We start from the raw sequence: 18,946 nt of genomic DNA on the forward strand, positions 1-18,946 counted from the left end.
ATTCTAGACTGCATCAACAGGAGTATAATGTCTAGACTGAGGGAAGAAATAGTACCTGTCTCTTCAGATTTTGTGAGACCTCACCTGAAATACTGTGTCCAGTTCTGGGCACCACAGTTCAAGAAGGATATTTATAGGCTGCAAAGTGTCCAAAAGAAGGCAACCAAGATGGTAAACAGTCTGGAAACCAAGCCCTATGAGGAACAGCTTAGGGGGCTTGGAGAAGTGAAGTCTCAGATGAGACATGATAACCATCTTTAAATATCCAAAGGAATGCCATGTAGATAAGGAAACAAGTTTGTTTTCTGCTGTTCCAGGGACCAGACCATGAACCAGTGGATTCAGATTACAAGAAAAGAGATTCCACTTAAACATGAGGAAGAACATACTTACTGTAACTGCTGTTCAACAGTGAAATGAACTGTCTCAGAGAATCAATAAAAGTCTTTAAACCTTTAGTTTAGACTAACTATCTTTAAACTATCTTTAAGCAACAGTTGGATGGTCATCTTTCAGAAGTGCTGGAGTGCACCACAGTTTAGGAAGAATAGTGACAAGCAGGAATGTGGCCAAAGAAGATCAACTGAGATTTAAAAGTCTGGAAACCAAGCCCTGTGAGAGTTAATTTAAAAAAGAAAAGACTGAGAGGTAACACAAGTACTCATTTTTGAACATCTGAAGGGATGGCTGCTGGCCATCATGGTGGACACATGAACTGATAGTCAGGCAAGACTTTAGCTGATATTTAAAACAAGAAGCTGCAAAATCCCTAAAAAATCACAATCACAGAAACATCAGCCCTAGACCATGTAAGGATCTTCACACTTCCCTTGGAGGAATAGATTAGGATCTTATCTCAGTGCTGTGTGCACTGAAAAATAATAGATGTGGAATCACTTGGACACACTTGGACATTTTCAAAATGCATTCAGTAACTTTGAGAATTGTGTTTCTTTCATGACTGTGTTTGTCTTGCTTGCAGCACTCCCTTGCATCCCAAAAAATAATGAGTACTGTCATATAATTTTGTTTTTTCAGGTAATTCCTACCTCATCAAATGCAGTTTTCCCCTGTCAGAATCAGTCTGTTACAACACTACAACAATCTTTGTTTAATCAGAAGTCAAATATCACAGCTCACTCAGGGAACCAGGCGTCCTTGATAGAAAATGGACCCAGTGCTCGTCAGAAGGTATGTGTGTGCCATAGACAAATTTCTGCATTGAACTTCTTTAATGTATGGGGCATTGCTTGCCCAGAACCTTCTAGAATGTTGGATCAGCAAGGCAGTACTTTTCTCTCTTTTTGCTAAGAACCTTGATTTCAAGAAATCTGCTTAATAAGGTGACATCAGAAACCCTAAAATTGTATGTATGGCAGGGTAAGAAACTTTTTTCAGCTAAATAACCACATTTTGATATGGCTCATCTACACACACTTTCTTTGAGGGTTGGGAAAAAAAAGGCCACATTGAGCATAAGAACACAGTATATAGGAAGCTAACTTGCACTGAGTCAGTCCATTTAGCCCTTTCTTGTGCACTATAAATTCATTGTGCCTCTCCAGGGTTTCAGGATTCTTTTGTATTTCTCTGTAATATACAGTATACCCAATATACCTTCTGTTCTGATATTACCTGATCTGCATCAATATTAAAAATTATTTAATGATTAATTTGGTAAATAAATAGATAAATAAGACTGTCAGTGGCTTCATACTTTTTTTCCACAGGCTCCATACCATACTAAGCATGCGAAGCAAATTCAGGCCTGGTTAGTACTTGAACAGAAGACAGATAGAAGGCAATGCTGCAGAATCATAGAATCTTAGAGTTCGAAGGATCCGCAAGGGCCATTTAGGTCAACCTCTTGCCATGCAGGAACACACAGCTACAGAACTCCTGAAAAAGGCCCAAGCAATTTAATATTAAACTGTACCCAATTTCAGATTGATGGTGGGCTTAATAAACACATTGGTCCCTCTAATTTCTATACTGACTATGACACCAACTTCCCAACATTTTATGGTGGGCAAGGTGCATATTGAACTGCCATGGTCCTGAATGGGGCACTGGCAGGAGCAGCTTTTTGCTGCTCTTTTTTGGATTGGCTTTGGGCCACCTTAGGCGGCCTCACAGTGATTTCCAAGTCATTTGGGGGGAGGTGCGTCATTTGAACAAGACACCTCCAAAGCACCTGGAAGGCACTTTATTTTGCCTGTGTGTTTCAGGCCAAAGATTTATGTATGAACAAATGGTTATGTAGAGCTTGGCATGTAGCTTTATTGAAAAAGTTAATGTTCACTGTTAAATCAATAAGACAGAACAGATGACAAATTTTGGTCAATATGGTATCCATTTATTAAGTATGTAAATGCAGATATAGAAGTAAGAGGACAACCAGACCAGGTTACTCATATTTGGCAAGGTATCTGTAACAAGAATGAGATCTAGAGATGTAATAAGATTTGTGGGAGTGGGGGAAGGATTGGTAAACTACACTGGCTATAGAGAAGTAATATTTCTCTTGTCTTTTAGGTTTTTGTTGTTGTTGTTGTTGTCTGATTTGTTTTTATAATGTTGTAGAGGGTGCTTGCATTTCTGTAGACTCCGTTTAAGACAAGTTTGCACATTTATTATTTTTGCTTTTCTTTCCTGCAGCCAGCCTCCCCATCTCAGCCCCAGCGTTACATTTTACCACAGTCTTTGTTCAGTAGTTCAGTAACCATGTCAGAAGACCCTCCACGCTATGAAGAAGCCATCAAACAGACGCGTGGCTTGCAGGTTTCTCAGCATGAGGTAAGTTATATGCAGCTGTTCTACGTAGAATAATCATGTTTTTATTTGTGAGTTTACACATAGGAGCAGCCAGCAGGAAGTTTAGGGAATATGTCCCAATCTGGATTTTTTTAAAACCTCAACTCTAGATCACTTTAAATTCTTCCAAATATGGTTTTTAACCTCTTGACATCATTAACAGGCTGTAATTTTCCAAATTGGCAGTCTTTACTGTATGTTAGCCATTTGGAGCCAATATTTTATTAGTAGCATACAAACCAAATTTTCTGTTGCCTTTGTCATCATGTCTGCCGGAACAAAGGTTTGCTAGATACTCATGGGGTTCTCATATACAGATTCCTATTTTTTCAGCTATAGTGATTTTTTTATCATATCTTCTACTGGATAGTATACACATCTCTACACCAACAGAAAACTTTTTAATTTACTTTTACTAATGATCTTCTTGCTTGTGGACTCTGACTTACACCTTGGTTTTGTGCCTGTGCAGAGACTTCAGTCAGAAAGTGCTAGAGCTGAGTAGCCTTGATGGAAAACCCCACTCTCTCCCTGTAACACACATACTCTGACCCACCAGGCTAGTCTCCCCTCAGTTTCTTTTCATCTGCTGAAAAAGAAATGTTGTGGTCTGTTCTCTTCTGAACACTCTTCCTCCTCATGTTTTCGTCTCTTTCTGTTCATTAATTTAATTTATTAATTTAACTTCTTCTTTATCTTCAATTTGTTTTCTCTCAGTGTCTTGCTTCTTCTTTTTCTCCTAGTCATCATATCCAAGAAAAAAAACCCACCACTTCTGACTTTTATTTCAGGGCTTTAGCCCCTTTATCACTTTTTATGGTTTCTATACCTCTTTTCAAATTTTGTGTCTCTTGAAGACAGAAAGTAGCTTTGTCTGACCACTCCTAACGTCTTAGTTGACAAAAGCCATATTGTACATTTGTAGGAGTTGTACGTCCCAAGCTTTCTGCAATAGGGTGTCAAGGCTTAAACTTCTCTGCTGGGAAGAGTGTAATAAAACAACAGGCCATACAGCTGCCAGTAAAACTCTTGTTTGTGCTTCAACAACCATGGCAAAACCAGTCTCTAAGCAACCTAAAAAGAAGAGCATGTCTTCCCAAACCAATGATGTGGATGTGGTATTAGCTCACATGATGTCCACTTCAGTTCATTGGCGTGTTTGATTTCTGATGCTGAAACCATCCTTTCAGTCTCTGTGACACTGTTTATATCTCTTCAACCAGCATCTACTTCTTCTTCATCAGGAGATACTGCTTCCTTGACTGTGATATCGGTTAATCACAGTATGCTTATTCCAGTTCTAAATGTTCACATTCACCATCTGCTTCACATGAACCAGAAATGAAGTCTAAGAAACAACATAAATCTCAGTCTAGAACATTACCTTGATCTGAATTTGTGACCAGTGCAAAACCTCATCATAGCAGCCAGTTTCTCTATCAACCACATACCCCATATCCTAGTCCACCAGTTCTCAGTGTTAGCTCCTTTTCTCTAATCCAAAATTAAATCAGATTAACAAATTGAAAAAGCAAGTTAGCAGTCTTAAGGTCCACTTTAAAACATCTTGCTTTGTAGCAGTGGCTTGGCAAATTGGTCGTTCAGCTTCCACTCCTACTCTTGTCACCATGCCCAGTTCCTTGTGAGGAGTGGAGTCTTCTGGGACTGAGGGGGAAATAGCCTGGTGGCTTGGAGCATACATGCTGCATGGAGGGATGGGGTCTCCTACCAAGGCTTCTCAGCTCTAGAACATTCTGAACTAGGTTTCTGCGCAGGCACAAAACCCATGTGTTAAGGCAGAGATGACCATTTGAAGAACCACAGTTCAGGTAGCAACCTGTTCTTCCAGCGCCATCCTCTGCATCTTAATTCTACCTGAATTTAATAAGATTCAGGGCCCAAACAGACAGGCAATGTTTGGGTCACTTTGGAGGTGCTGTTTAAATGATGCATGTGTCCTAAGAGGCCAGAAACCATGCCAAAGCCATGATCCAGTCCTAAGGACTGGAGCACAGATTAGGAGTGGAAACTGGACAACCAATTTTTGACCTCTTAAGATGCATGTGTTGTTTAAACAACATACCTCCAAAGTGACCTGAAGCAGCTTTATTTTGGCCTGTCTGTATGGGCCCTTAGCTAGATATATTCATGAAGTGAGCATGTAATCAGTACTTCAGAAATGTGTCCCAAATTTGCAAAAATCTTCTGTTACTTAGTATACATTCAGATTCATTTCCGTGCACGTCACTCCATAGGTTCTTTTGGAGAAATGAGACCTCAATGCATCCATATTTTAGAATGCAAAGTTAAGATATACTATAGGCACAAGAATCCCTGTATTCTGATTTTATGCAGAAGACAAATAATCTTCACACGTTAGGGAGATATGTGTGTGAAAAAGCTTTTTAAAAAAGAAATGTCTGTTTTACAGATTTCGAGTGCACATAGCCAGCAAATGGATGACCTCTTTGACATCCTCATTAAGAGTGGAGGTAAGTCACATTGAAAGGTCGCATATGATGGAAAGAGCTTCCTGTTCTTGTTTCTGTTTAGTTTAGGGTCTAGAACATCTGGTGCATTCCAGATTTTTTTATTATAATTCTCTTAATCCCTAACCATGCTGAGGTGATAGTAGTTGTAGTCTATAACACCTGGATAACATCAGGTTGTCACTGGGGCTACCTGTGGGTATTCCAAATAGTGAGGTGCATAATCCTGGATGAAGAACTTGGCGTTTGTTGAGTTCCTTTATTGTTCAGCATAGAAGGCAGCTCATTGTCAGTGTAATATTTACTTGACAGTGCAAATAATCTTTAACTACATCAGGCTGGCAGTGTCCTAATCTCTAACCTTCTAGTACATCTGATAGTTCATTAACTAGGAAAAGTTTAAAATATGTTGTATTAAGTTCAGTTAATCAATTTGGAACCCATTGTTTTGAACTGAGATCTCGTGTCTTCCAGCCATTGTTACAGTCTGTGAACTCGGGCTGTTGAAAAATTTATAAAGGCTGCCTTCATCAGTTCCAAGAATTGATACAACTGAAATGAGAGATGGTGGGTTCTCTGGTGAAGGGAATGCATGTGATTCCTTTGTTTAGCACAGGTTATGTGTAATATATGTGTTTAATCACGCTAGCACTATTATTATTATTATTATTATTATTATTATTATTATACTTTATTTATATAGTGCTGTAGATTTACACAATAAAACTGATAAAAATGAAACCTGCCAATGGCGTACATTCTACAAAATACATAGAAAACAGTAGTCTAGCTGTTTGGCTCCTGTATATTACAGTCTCTAAATAGAACATAACTTCAGCATGTCCCAAACTTAGAACTAGCAACACATCAAAGTTAGAAGAGGAACTTTACTATTTATGCTGCAACAACAACAACAACAACAAAAAACCCAACAACCACTTTTCTGATTTATTTTGCAAACAGAAATTTCCATGCCTACCAAGGAAGAATCTTCTCTGATTTCCAAAATGACCCCAGTTACTGCCAACATCAGCACTATGCCAGTGAACACAGTGGTCTCTCGTCCACCGCCACAAGTCCAAATGGCTCCTCCTCTCTCCTTGGAACCAGCAAGCAATTTCTCTCTGTGTCTGGAAAACCAACTAGAAGCTCTCTTGGAAGGAACTCTACCATCAGGGAATGGAATGTCTCAACTGTCAAGCAATAGCGAGGATAGAGAGTCTTTCTCCCTGATTGAAGACCTTCAAAGCGACCTTCTCAATCACTCTGGCATACTTGATCACTCCCAATCACCTATGGAAACATCTGATTTACAGTTCACTGCTTCTAATTCCTGCTTATCTCTTGACCTTCCAGACACAAATTTAGATAACATGGAGTGGTTAGACATTACTATGCCAAACACTTCCTCGGGATTAACTCCTCTCAACTCAACTTCTCCAAGTATGTTTTCAACTGATTTTCTTGATCCACAGGATCTACAGTTGCACTGGGATTAACTGAAAAGGCAAGGCCTATTTGATTGTGGGTTTTACAGATCTATTTTACAGTCCAGGTCCATTGTTTTCAGGTCCATCTTTTAAAACGATCTTATAAGACGGTTTATTAAAAAAACCTAAAAAGCATAAGTAGCGGAATGAAAACTGATGTTCCACTAAGATAAAAGATGGCTTTGCAATCTTGTAAAAATATGCTACTGGCACACACTTAAAGCAAGCTGGGAAGCAAGGGGGAAATTAGATAATTCTTTATTTAAGCAGAGAAAATCTATTTGGACAAAGACATACTATTACTGCACTAGATTATTCCTACAGAAAGCTGTAGTTGGTTAAACTGAAGAAAACAGAAAGGATTTTATAAAATGAGTGACATGTGACTGGTTTTTTAAAAATTCATTTTTAATTCCTGACTTAAAAAGAGGTCTCTTTCTCCCTCTACATTTTTTGTTTAAAATAGTTTTATGGCTACAACAGTTACTCAGTTTAATCTGATAGATTCCTTAATAAAAGAAGTGATATAATAATAAAAAGGTGTCTTTCGTTAGTTTGGCATCAGATTTTTTAAAAGTAATTGTTACTATAATTACTTGGGGGGAAAACGCAGATATAGATGACACCATCTTGAGAATGCCTCTTCTAAAATAATGTCTGCTGCAACATGTGTTTGCATGATCTAGAGAAAACAAAGAAAGTGTCCTTTTTAAAAGCAGTTACTGATTTTATAGGGAAATTTTGGGGGATGTAATAAATCAATATATTAAATAAATAGATAAATGCATGATTAATGAGAGAAGGCTTTTTTTTTAATGGTCCCAACCTTCTTTAATTTGTATTCAGGGGATGTATAAAAAATATCTAGTTGGTCATTTCTTTTGGAGATGTTATTAAAGTGCTGGACTGTTATTTGCACATTTTCGACCAATTTTACTCTTTATGCTTTTTAACATTTTGGTTCCAAAGGCATCTTCCATTTAGAGGCTGCTATTTTACATTCTGTGCTGGTGTTCTATGAGAAAAGTGAAATTAAACCTGAAAAATGTAGCGCTGCTTTTGTGGAGCAGTGCTCATTGTCATTGCCCCTTAACCAAGTTTTTATCCTATAGCCTCTGAATTAATGTTGCAGCACTTTTAAAAAGGGGGGGGGGGGGGAATCAGCCTTCCTAGATCACAATCTACAGGGCGTTGTCATCTCCAAGACAGGTAATTTCTAAACTCTATGAATCGCTTTAAAAATATTTTGAGTGGATAAATAAAAATGTAAATAACAATCATATCCATTTCCCTGGTCCCTGAACAAGACAGATTGGCTCTACTAAACAGGTGCTAAAGATAGGGATCATCACTGTCTATGATATTTGTGCATTTTAGAAGTTCATGAAACCGTTTCCCAATAATAAGTGGCAGGAATATAGGACTATCTGTCCATTTAGCATGGTATTGACTACTATGACTGGCAATGGCTTTCGGGGATGTCAGGATGAGATATTGACTCCTTTCAGCTACAGGTTCCAGAGACTGAACCTGGGACTTGTAAAATTAGTGTTTATCCACTGAGCAACAGCTGATTTTAACACCAGGAAACAGGATGCATCAGTACATCTAGTTGTCTAATAACTGTTGACTATGCAACAGTGTCACAGAAATCCTATTTTCTATTTCATGATAATCATGATAAAAAATTATAGTTCTATCAGAATATTCTTCCCATTTTTAACCTTAAGGAAATATCAAAAATACAATCATGTTACGCAAATTTAAATTCCAAAGAAAATTCCAAAGGAAAGAAAAGTTCACCTTTCTTATATGGTAGTTTTTTCTCAGAGTAGGGTTCAGAGTAGGGGTTGAAGAACAATAGAAAAATCACCGGGATTTGTACTATTGTTCATGATCCACACTGTTTGCTTCAACGGTTGTGATTTTGATAACAGAAGCAATCAGTATCTGCATTGTTTGGTATTTATTTAGTCTGAGTGTAGTATTTTGAGCCACTTTCACATTTCCAATGCATATTTTCAATTTTCTTTTTTTCTTGTGAAGGTACCATTTGAGGTTAGCTTTGAAATGAGAGGAGATGTCAGAGTAGTTTTACAACAAAAAGAAACGAAACCTCTATTTGCGACCCACATTTGGGAGAGTGCTCTTATGTTGCCTTGTCTTGGTAATTTGATACAGTGATTCATAAAAAACTGCATTTAATGTTTAGTTGCTTTAGCTTATGGCTTAATACATGTTTGGTGTTTTTAACTGGAGAACAGAGAAGAGTTCTTGGAGAGAATGCTTCAACTTTACCATTCCATAGCCATCCTTTGATGGAGGCTAACATTTTGAGGTGCTTTATATTTCCCAGTGAATTCTAAGTATAGTTTTCCCCTGCAAGGACCAGTTTGAATTCATGTATGTCACTTTCTGATGGCGCCTCTCTGACTAGCATGTTTCCTGTCATGTGTCATATCCAGTCCAAAGAAGATAGAAATGGGATGAATTTAACTATCTGTACTTTGAACTTATCACAACAGGACAGGAGACAAGGTTTGTTTTTATCAGGACCCGAAATCCAAAGAATAAGATGTATGCATGCACACACACACACACACACACACACACACACACACACACACATATATATATATATATAATATGACATTTCATGCATGTTTTCACAAAAGCAAACCACCTTACAGTGTAAGAAGCAGCTTCTCTTTCCAGCAGTGGGAGTTGATACAAAGGGTATGCTGTATGTCTATGCAATTTCCACACATGTGCATTTCACTCCTCTGGTCCAGAGCCAAGGAGAGAAAAGGCCACAACACTATAGAGAACAACTGGTTTCTTGTGGGTGTCAGAGTGCTTCTCCAGCTTTTGGAAGCAGGGCCCACAGGGACCTCAAACTTTTGGGATGCGCTAAACTAATTCCACCCTCCAAGCGTTATTCTCCCCCTCCCCCCATACAAGAAGACCATTGCATCATAGAATCATAGAGTTGGAAGAGACCACTAGGGCCATCCAGTCAGTCATTAACATTGAACAAGTATATCTTTTATTTGTGTGCCAGTGTTTATATAGGCAGTATGTATCTGAACAGAGTTTAACCTACATATAAGGAAGAAGTAAGCAAGCAAGTAAGCCTTGTCAGTCCTGAAAATGGGACGGTAGAAAATGTGTGAAGCACCCAAAAACATTTCAGGACACTACAGCAGATTCTCTACATTCACTGGGCTAGAGACACAGGCCCACAGTGAAAGTGGAAAACCTGCACATAAAAAAGTGCTATTTGTTTTTTACCAGAGAGAACACCTCTCTAGGAATCTCTAGGTCCTCTACTGCAAATCTATGGTCAACATCCACCGGATGTTAACCGTAAGAATTATGCTGGAGGTCCTACAAGTGCCTAAAGAAGTGTTTCCTAGGTCCTCCAATGCACGTTCTGGTAAGGATGGCCTTATAAAGTCATGCTGGGGGATCTAGAAATTCCTAGAGATAATATGTTAACCAAATCCATGAATAATGAAATCCACAAAGGTCAAAGCCACAATTGTGGAGGCTGGCTGTACATGTTGGTCATGGCATACAGTCTGAGAAGCACTTTGCTGCACCATGTAAGGAATGGTTTATTTCATCCGGTTTTCCTGCTATGTTCTTTGGTTCAGAATATGTTGCGGTTAAGCCAGTCTCTACCAATCCTCAGAGCTTTCTATCATCTTCCCACTGCAGACTGACCATGAAACTCTTGACCAATTGGCAGAGTATATGTAAATATACTTTACTTTGGGCAATATTGCTGGATGCCATGCTGCACCCTCGGGATCCTTGTCTGATCCAAACTGCAGGAGACTGTGCAACATGAACCCCAACCCCAGAAAGAATCCATTCAGGTGTGCTGTATGGGACTTTCTTCTATGAAAGAAAATATTTAAGGGATCATGACATGTTTGTAATGAAATTATTTATTTTTAGTGTAGGAATGTGTGGTATTTTCTGTGCAATTCAGAATAGAGCTTTATTATTAAAAGAAAATTAAAACAATGGTTTGCTTTTGATCATATGTTCTGGAGATGTGCAGGCTATTGTATAATATTTACCATATGTATGTGAATCTGGTATTATGTGAAATGTTTCTTTTTTATTATTATTGCTTAAGTAATTTTGTGCACTTGACAACTTTTGTAACACAAGGCATTATAAATCTTTATCTTTAAAAAAATGGATTACTTGGTCATATTATTATTACTGGCTAGCATTGTCTTTTTCAGTGTGCAAATACAGTTTTACTGTTTTCGCCAATGCTAAGCAAGCCTTCCTTGCTGAAGTAAGCCACTGTCAGCCACAGAACCATTCTGTTCACATGTTGCTTTTGCTTTGTTTCTTCATTAACAACAGTGGGCTGCTGACAGGAGCTCAAGTATCTTGCAATATGGATTTTATCATTTGAAATCTGTTTGAGAGCATCCTTTATCGTGGAAGCTGCTGGGGAAAACGCATTGCTGCTGTTATGCAATTCTGTAGCAGAAAGGTAACAAAAGGTGCCATGGGAAGGAGCCCAAATCATTTTGGTAACTGTTCTTGGGTTAAATCTCTCTCAGGGGTAGACAGATTTCAGCTTTGCATATGCAACCTTGTTTTTCACTAGTACCATGAGATCCACCAACATGAGCCTAGTGAAAAAGGCATTAAAGAATTAGGATTAAAGAATTCTGAGTTCAATATATATATATTTAAAAATACTAGAACGAAAAGGTATTTATAAATTATCAGTTTTCTCTCCACTCAAAATCCTCTTCTGGTTGCCCCAAGCTTTTCTTCATTTCAGCAGTATAATTTGGGATGGGGTTTGTTGTTGTTTCTATTATAATCGGCTCTTGATATCTGCTGTATTTTCATCCCAGGACCCCCCTGTGGATAACAAAATCCATGGATTCTCAAGTCCCATTAAATACAATAGCATAGTCAAATGGTGTCCCTTTAAAAAATGGGGGGGGGGGGGAAGAGAATCAAGGTTTTCTTTTTGGAATTTAAATATTTTTGAAATATTTTCAAGACGTGGATGTTTGAATCTGTGGATTAAAAAATCAATGGATATGGAGGGATGACTGTATTATAGGGAGTTAGAGATCCTGTCTGATATACTGGAAATCACTCAAAATCCCTAAGAGATCTACTTTCTTTCCTCCACTTTTCCAATCTGTGTTTGGCTATCAGGTTTATAGTACGGTGCAGTTTAGTTACATATTCAGGGACAGGTTAACACACTGTCCTCCTCAATACATTTACGCATTTACACAACCAAATCTATATTTGCTACTGCACACACACACATATCAGGAAGGCTAAAATGCATGTTTTGCCAGCTAAAGTCTAATTTGTTGTTGTTGTTGTGTACCTTTAAGTCGTTCCCAACTTATGGCAAACCTATCACAGGGTTTTCTGAGGTTGAGAGTGTGTGCCTTGCCCAAGATCACCCAGTGGGTTTTCATGTCCAAGCGGAGATTCAAATCCTGATCTCTAGAGTCATAGTCCAATGCTTAAACTACACTGGCTCTTAAGTCCCATTTGTGTCAATGAGACACAAAAGAACTTCCTTTGGTTTTATTGTACAGGTAATGTTAGCCAGATTGAAAAATCTCTACCATACTGTTGGGTTTAAACAAATATTTTAATAGTAATAGTAGTAAAGGTTTTACTTGAACTGGAATATGGGAACTACTGTGGCACATATTTTGAATAGGCAAACCCTTTAGGTGATATCACTAATGCATGGTAATATTAAATTTTACATTTTGAAAAATAAAACCAGGCTCCAATGCAATCTCAATAAACCATCATTGCTAGTTCCCCCTCTTCAAATAAAAACACTGGTTAAGAAATGTTACAAGAATAGACAGCAACTCCCAGCTTTCCTCAGCAATGGATGTGCTGGCTAAGGCTGGTGGGACTTGCAATCCAAGGTCTGGAGGGTTGTGTGATTTGTGATAGAAAGGATGACATCTGGGACAAATGATCAAACCCCTTTGATGTGATGAAGCTGTGTAACGTTTTACAAGTGGCAGTGGAAACATTAACTTGTGGCAAATCCTATTTCCCTATAATTCAGGATTAACCATTCTTTTAGATGCTGCTTGCAGATGAATATGAATTAATAGATAATGCAAGCATAAAAATCTGGCAAAACATGACAATCATGAAGAAGGATCTAGGACTCTTCTTCCCCCTTCTAATACACAGCCATTTTAACATTACATGCTGTGCACATAGTACAGTTTTAAAAGATCCCAAAGCCTTAAATGAGTGGAAACCCCTACGAAATTAATGGGGTTGCCATAAGTCAACAGGCAACTTGAAGGTGAAAACAACCCAATCCACTTCTATGGGAGCATATCCCTTTACAGGAAATATCCCAGCACCCAAAATCTCCATGGGAATTTTCATTACAAACTGAAGATTTAGGTGTCTTGCAAGTTGCTTTTGGTTTTTTGTGTTTAGCAATATATATTTTTGGGTTGTGAAAATGAGCTTTAAAAATCAGCACAATACCAATCTAAAAGCGATATCTTTGTACTAGCTGCAGTAACAATCATGCTTAAATAAATGTTCCTCTTTTCATAGTCACAATGATGTCTTAGCATCTCACTTTGAAAGCAAGACAGATACCAATTTGTACAGGCCACTATATATATATATATATATATATATATATATATATATATATATATTCATTCATTCATTCTGGCAAATGGAGCATCCCCAAGTTCAATGCCTTTGTAAGAGAAACCATGATGCCTTTGGATTTTCGATTTGCAACCCTAAAATCAATTTTCCATATTTTGATTTTGCCATGTTTTGCACATTGTACTGTATATAAGTAATGCATACTGTATTTTTTTTAATATGTGTAGTGATTTTATCATATCTTTTGTACATAGGTGGCAATATTGCAGCAATGGAGAAAAATGTTTATCTTAGCAATTTTGAAATTTGTGTGTCAAATAAATGAATTAATTTATGCGGTTGCCATTTGTTGGATTTCTTGGGCAGTACCTAATGATTGTGTATTTTCTCTCGTTCAGCTAAGGATACCTGTTTCTGGAGAACACAAACCAGAGAATGGTAATCTGTTTAGGGATTTACAACATTTAACTTTTATTTTTTTAATGAAATCTGTTTGGCCACTGTAAAAAGGGAATGCCTTTTGTTCAATCTAATAGGAAAAGATGTACTAATTTTAAAAAGTAAATTGTGTATGGACAGAACTGCCCTTAAAGGATTTCAATTAATCCCATTTTTAAATAAAAATCCACACCTACTAACATCACGGAGATATTTACATAGTCGAGGCACTTCTCCGTCTTCTCCAGTGATCCTCCGCTAAAGGAGGTTTGTGGCTGACTACCTGAGACAGAAAGAGGATTGCCTCTTCCCATGGCATTATTGTCATGTACCATCCTTATTGCACAATCGCTGGAAAGATTATCACATGTGCCGTGCTTATCCCATCATTATCCTGTCAATGAAGTAGAAATGTCTCATCACTTGGGATAATTTGCAGATAATGTCCTCTTCTCCACCATAGATTTCCACAATGGCATTACGATATGGACCCAACACAGTCTTAATCTGGGCCTGCAGTATAGTTTATCCTGCAAATCAACCATTTCTCCTCTTTGCGCCATATGATTTTAGCAACACAGGAAACCTACATACTGAGCTCTCTGCTTTCTACCTGAGAGGTGGGCGGCCATCAAGATTGCGGTCTTCCCTAATTTTCCTCCCCTTTTACTTGAAGTATCAATGTAAGTGAGCAGAGCCTGTTAAAAATGATAAACACCATGAATTAAAGCATTCTAAACAGTTTGTGATGAGGAATCGGTACTCAGGTCGAGGCTACTGTGAGAAAAGGGCACAGAGAAACAGAATGGTTCCCAATTGGCAAAGGGGTCAGACAAGGCTGCATCCTTTCACCCTATCCGTTCAACTTACATGCAGAAGATATTGTAAAGAAAGCAGGCTTGGACACAGAAGAAGAAGGAGTCAAAACAGGAGGAAGGAATATTAACAATCTAAGGTACACAGATGACACCATAGTACTAGCAGAAAAGCTCCCAGACCTGGAACAACTACCAAGGAAGATCAAGGAAGAAAGTGCAAAGGCAGGACTACTGTTGAACATAAAACAAAAATAATGACCACGGAAAATCTACACAAATTCAGCCTAGACAATGAGGAAATAGAAATAGTAAAAGAGTTCACATATCTGGAATCAAACATTGATCGGAACAGAGACTGCAGCCAGGAAATCAGAGGAAGACTATGAATGGGGAGAGCGGCTACGAAAGAACTAGAAATGGTTCTAGAATGCAAAGATATACAACTCAGCCCAAATGTAAGATTATACAGGCCATTGTATTCCCTATTGCCATGGATGGATGTGAGAGCTGGACAGTTAAGAAAGAAGATAGGAAGAAAATCCATTCATTTGAGCTGCGGTGCTGGAGAAGAGAACTCAAGATTCTAGGCTGCATCAATGGAAGTATAGTGCCTAGTTTGAGGGAAGTAATAGTAGCACTCTATTCTGCTTTGGTCAAGCCCCTCCTGGAATACTGTGTCAAGAAGGATGTTGACAAATTGGAGCATGTCCAGAGGAGGGTGGACAAAATGGTAAAGGAAATCAAGTCTTAGGAGGAGAGGTTTAGGGAGTTGGGGATGTTTAGTCTGGAGCAGAGAAGGTTAAGAGGTGATATGATAGCCCTGTTTAAGTATTTGAAGGGATGTCATATTGAGGAGGGAGCAAGCTTGTTTTCTGCTGCTCCAGAGAACAGGACCAGGAGTAATGGATTCAAACTGGAGAAAAAGAGATTCCACCTCAGCATTAGAAGGAACGTCCTGATAGTAAGAGCTGTTTGTCAGTGGAAAACAATCCCTCAGAGAGTGATGGAGTCTCCTTCTTTGGAGGTCTTTAAACAGAGGCTGGAAGGCCATCTGTCGGGGATGCGTTGATGGAGAGTTCCTGCATGGCAGGGGGTTGGACTGGATGGCCCTTGGGGTCTCTTCCAACTCTACGATTTTATGTATAAATCGCAAAATGTTTTTTACCTCTCCACTTGCTCTTTCCTTACCTGCCTTCTTCTCACCTGGACCTTCCCAAGACATTTGACTGAGGTGGAGTCAGAAGTAACACCGCTCCCTAAAAGTCGAAAGACATCATAACCCAGAGAGGTAACATCTCTTAGAAAAGTTAATTTTGAGCAAGGATTGAGCAGCAGAAGGTCTCTGCTGAGTCAGGAGTTTCTTCTTTTTTTTAAAAGGGCTTCATCTGATTGCGGCTTGTGTCAATATGTACTTAGCGCCTGTGAGATTGCGTGTCTTTCTCATTTCTCCCTTTTGATCTATAATTTCCAAGAACAGAAGGCTAAAATAGAGGGAGGCGGGAGGGGAAATCTAAACTAAACACACACAAAAAAACCCTGGGATGAGGGCATGGGGTGACAAACTCTTCCCTGCTGCGACTTCATTCTCTCGCATCTATGTTCAAGAATTTTTCTCGAGTCGAATCAATATTTGAAAAGCTCTGAGCAAATATAGGTCTCTGTGGGATATTATCACAGGGACTGAGTGTTAACCTCCTTCCACAGTTTACTGCATTATTGACACAGTTGTATCGAAGGTCTCAAATCACTCTTCGCCGTTTCTTTCTTTTTATTAAAAACTTTATTGGAATATATATAATACACACCAACCAACGGACTGATTCATACCAACATAGAACATCTACCTACATATAACAAATAACATAATACATAATGACATTAAGACGTCACACAAAATTCCACAAAATGAACTTCCTAAGCTCTGTTTAGGCATTTCAGTTGTTGACTTAAACAATATTAAATCTCTATTGAATCCCCACTTTCTTAACCTAACTACTAAAGTGAGTTGATTTAAACCCTCCTAAATCTTTTTGTATTATAAAATATAATTATAAAGCATTAAGTTAAAGAAAGAAAATTAAACAAGAAACTTCTTGCCTGTTTCCTTCTGCAGGAAGTCGGTCAACCATTTCCAGTCTTCTTTGTGTTCTTCCCAGGAATATTCTCTCTCAGCAAATAGGTACGTTTATCTATTTCTATGTATTCTATTAATTTATCATACCATTCATTTACATCTAGACAGTCTCTGTTTTTCCATTTACGTACATATACAATCCGTGCTGCTACAGTCATATAAAATAATAGTTTCCCATATTTGGTTTCTAATAATTCATTATTAACCAAGTGGGACCTTGGTAGCCGCTGGGGTTTGGTTCCAGGATCCCCAGTGGATAACAAAATCCGTGGATGCTCAAGTCCCATTAAATATAATGGCAGAGCAAAATGGTGCCCCTTATATAAAATGGAAAATCAAGCTTTGCTATTTGGAATTTATATTTTCTTTTGAATATTTTCAAGCCGTGGATGCTTGAATCTGTGGATAAAAAATACGTGGATAAGGAGGGCCGACTGTACTTAATAAATAAAGCTTAGCGTCCATATTTATTTTACATTTAAGGATCTTCTTAACTAAATTAGAAACATTCCAAAAGAGGCTAAAAACATTCCTCTTTTGTCAAGCCTTCCCTTCTGGAAAATGAACAAGTGTACTTTGATCCCATCAACTTCCTGGCTCACCCTTTTGAATGATTGTTTTAGATTTGTACATTGTATTGTGTTATTGGTTTTATCTATTTTATGATGTGTTTGTAACTGATTTTAAATTTTGTGTACACCGCTTTGATCTTTTGGAAAAGTGGTATAAAAATTATTATTATTATTATTATTGATTTTTTCTTGAAAACATTTTTTTGTTATTCTACAGCTTAAACAAGGCTTTTCCAACATTTATTGTTGGCACCTTTGACCATTTTAGCCAATTTAACCAGTGTCAAATACCACCTATTATGCATTTTGTACACATTTTCTTTTAGGTCACAACTTAAGGTCTTCACCGTTTCTATAGGTGATGTGAGTACATCCTCCCACTGTGCATTTCAGTCTCTGGAAAGTTCTTTTTATTTGGATAAATCTTGGGACTTTTTGTGCCATATCCAAAATGCCTCAAAATAGAGTGGTATCACACTTCCAATGGGATGAAAGTTGATCAGGTAAAAATGAAACCTGAAGTGAGCGTCCAAAAAATATGAGAGTGTTCTTTCTAAGGTTGGACACATAGCATTCTCAGAATTAGGATCTATGCTCATAAGCCCTTGTCATTCATCTCTGATGTTGGGAAATGAGTACTCCTGACGTCCTTCTTCATGGGAAAGGAGGGGAGGAGAAGCAGGATACCATAACATCTAGAGCATCTCAGGCTTCCCAAAGGTTCCCATACCTTGGCTTCCCCAGTCCAGTGTACTGTCTGCCTAATGTTAGAATCATAGAATCATAGAGTTGGAAGAGACCACAAGTGCCACCCAATCCAACTCCCTGCCATGAGAAACTCTCAATCAAAGCCTTGAGGGAGAGAGAAGGCTGGCCCAGTAACATCAGGGGCTAGCCTGAGACGGGGCTCCTCCCTCCCCAACCTCATCTTTCGGCTCCTGAGGGAGAGAGTAGGCTGGCCCAGTACCATCAGGGGCTAGCCTGAAGACGGGCTCCTCCCTCCCCAACCGTCATCTTTCGGCCTCTGGGGAGAGAGAAGGTGCCCAGTACCATCAGGGGCTAGCCTGAAGACAGAGGCTCCTCCCTCCCCAACCGTCATCTTTCTGCCTGGGAGAGAGTAGGCTGGCCCAGTACCATCAGGGGCTAGCCTGAAGAAAGATGCTCCTCCCTCCCCAACTGTCATCTTTCGGCCTCTGAGGGAGAGAGTAGGCTGGCCCAGTACCATCAGGGGTTAGCCTGAAGAAGAAGAGCCCTCCCTCTGATCCATCTGCCTTGGTCCAGGCCTCAGAGGGAGAGAAGAATGCTGGACCTGATTCCCTCCCCCCCTCACCAATCCCTTCTCCTTTTGTGTCGTGTCTTTTAGATTGTAAGCCTGTTGGCAGGGAACTGTCTGTTATCCCCTCTATTGTAAACCGCTCGGATTCCCAGTGATTGGGCGGTATATAAATAAAACCTATTATTATTATTATTATTCCTGACAGATGGCCATTCAACCTCTGTTTAAAGACCTCCAAAGAAG

General features: G+C 38.7%; 1 protein-coding gene and 1 long non-coding RNA gene across 3 annotated transcripts in view; both read left to right on the top strand.

Moving 5' to 3' along the window:
- The window catches only part of MRTFB (myocardin related transcription factor B), a 68,192-nt gene extending 58,814 nt beyond the window's left edge, over positions 1 to 9,378 (top strand). For both annotated transcript variants that reach the window (XM_042437808.1, XM_042437809.1), the window contains 4 exons: positions 1,039 to 1,191; positions 2,659 to 2,796; positions 5,246 to 5,306; positions 6,267 to 9,378. In XM_042437808.1, the coding sequence (XP_042293742.1) occupies positions 1,039 to 1,191; positions 2,659 to 2,796; positions 5,246 to 5,306; positions 6,267 to 6,802 (888 nt within the window). In that variant the 3' untranslated portion in view covers positions 6,803 to 9,378. The remainder of the gene's footprint in view (positions 1 to 1,038; positions 1,192 to 2,658; positions 2,797 to 5,245; positions 5,307 to 6,266) is intronic.
- A 6,400-nt stretch (positions 9,379 to 15,778) lies between these two features.
- LOC121914416 lies at positions 15,779 to 18,250 on the top strand. Its single transcript, XR_006100530.1, has 3 exons — positions 15,779 to 16,009; positions 16,835 to 16,900; positions 17,754 to 18,250. It is a non-coding gene; the product is annotated as an uncharacterized LOC121914416 (long non-coding RNA).
- Positions 18,251 to 18,946: the final 696 nt, after the last annotated feature.

Source organism: Sceloporus undulatus, chromosome 8 (genome assembly GCF_019175285.1).
Source record: "Sceloporus undulatus isolate JIND9_A2432 ecotype Alabama chromosome 8, SceUnd_v1.1, whole genome shotgun sequence".
NCBI classification, from domain to species: domain Eukaryota; kingdom Metazoa; phylum Chordata; class Lepidosauria; order Squamata; family Phrynosomatidae; genus Sceloporus; species Sceloporus undulatus.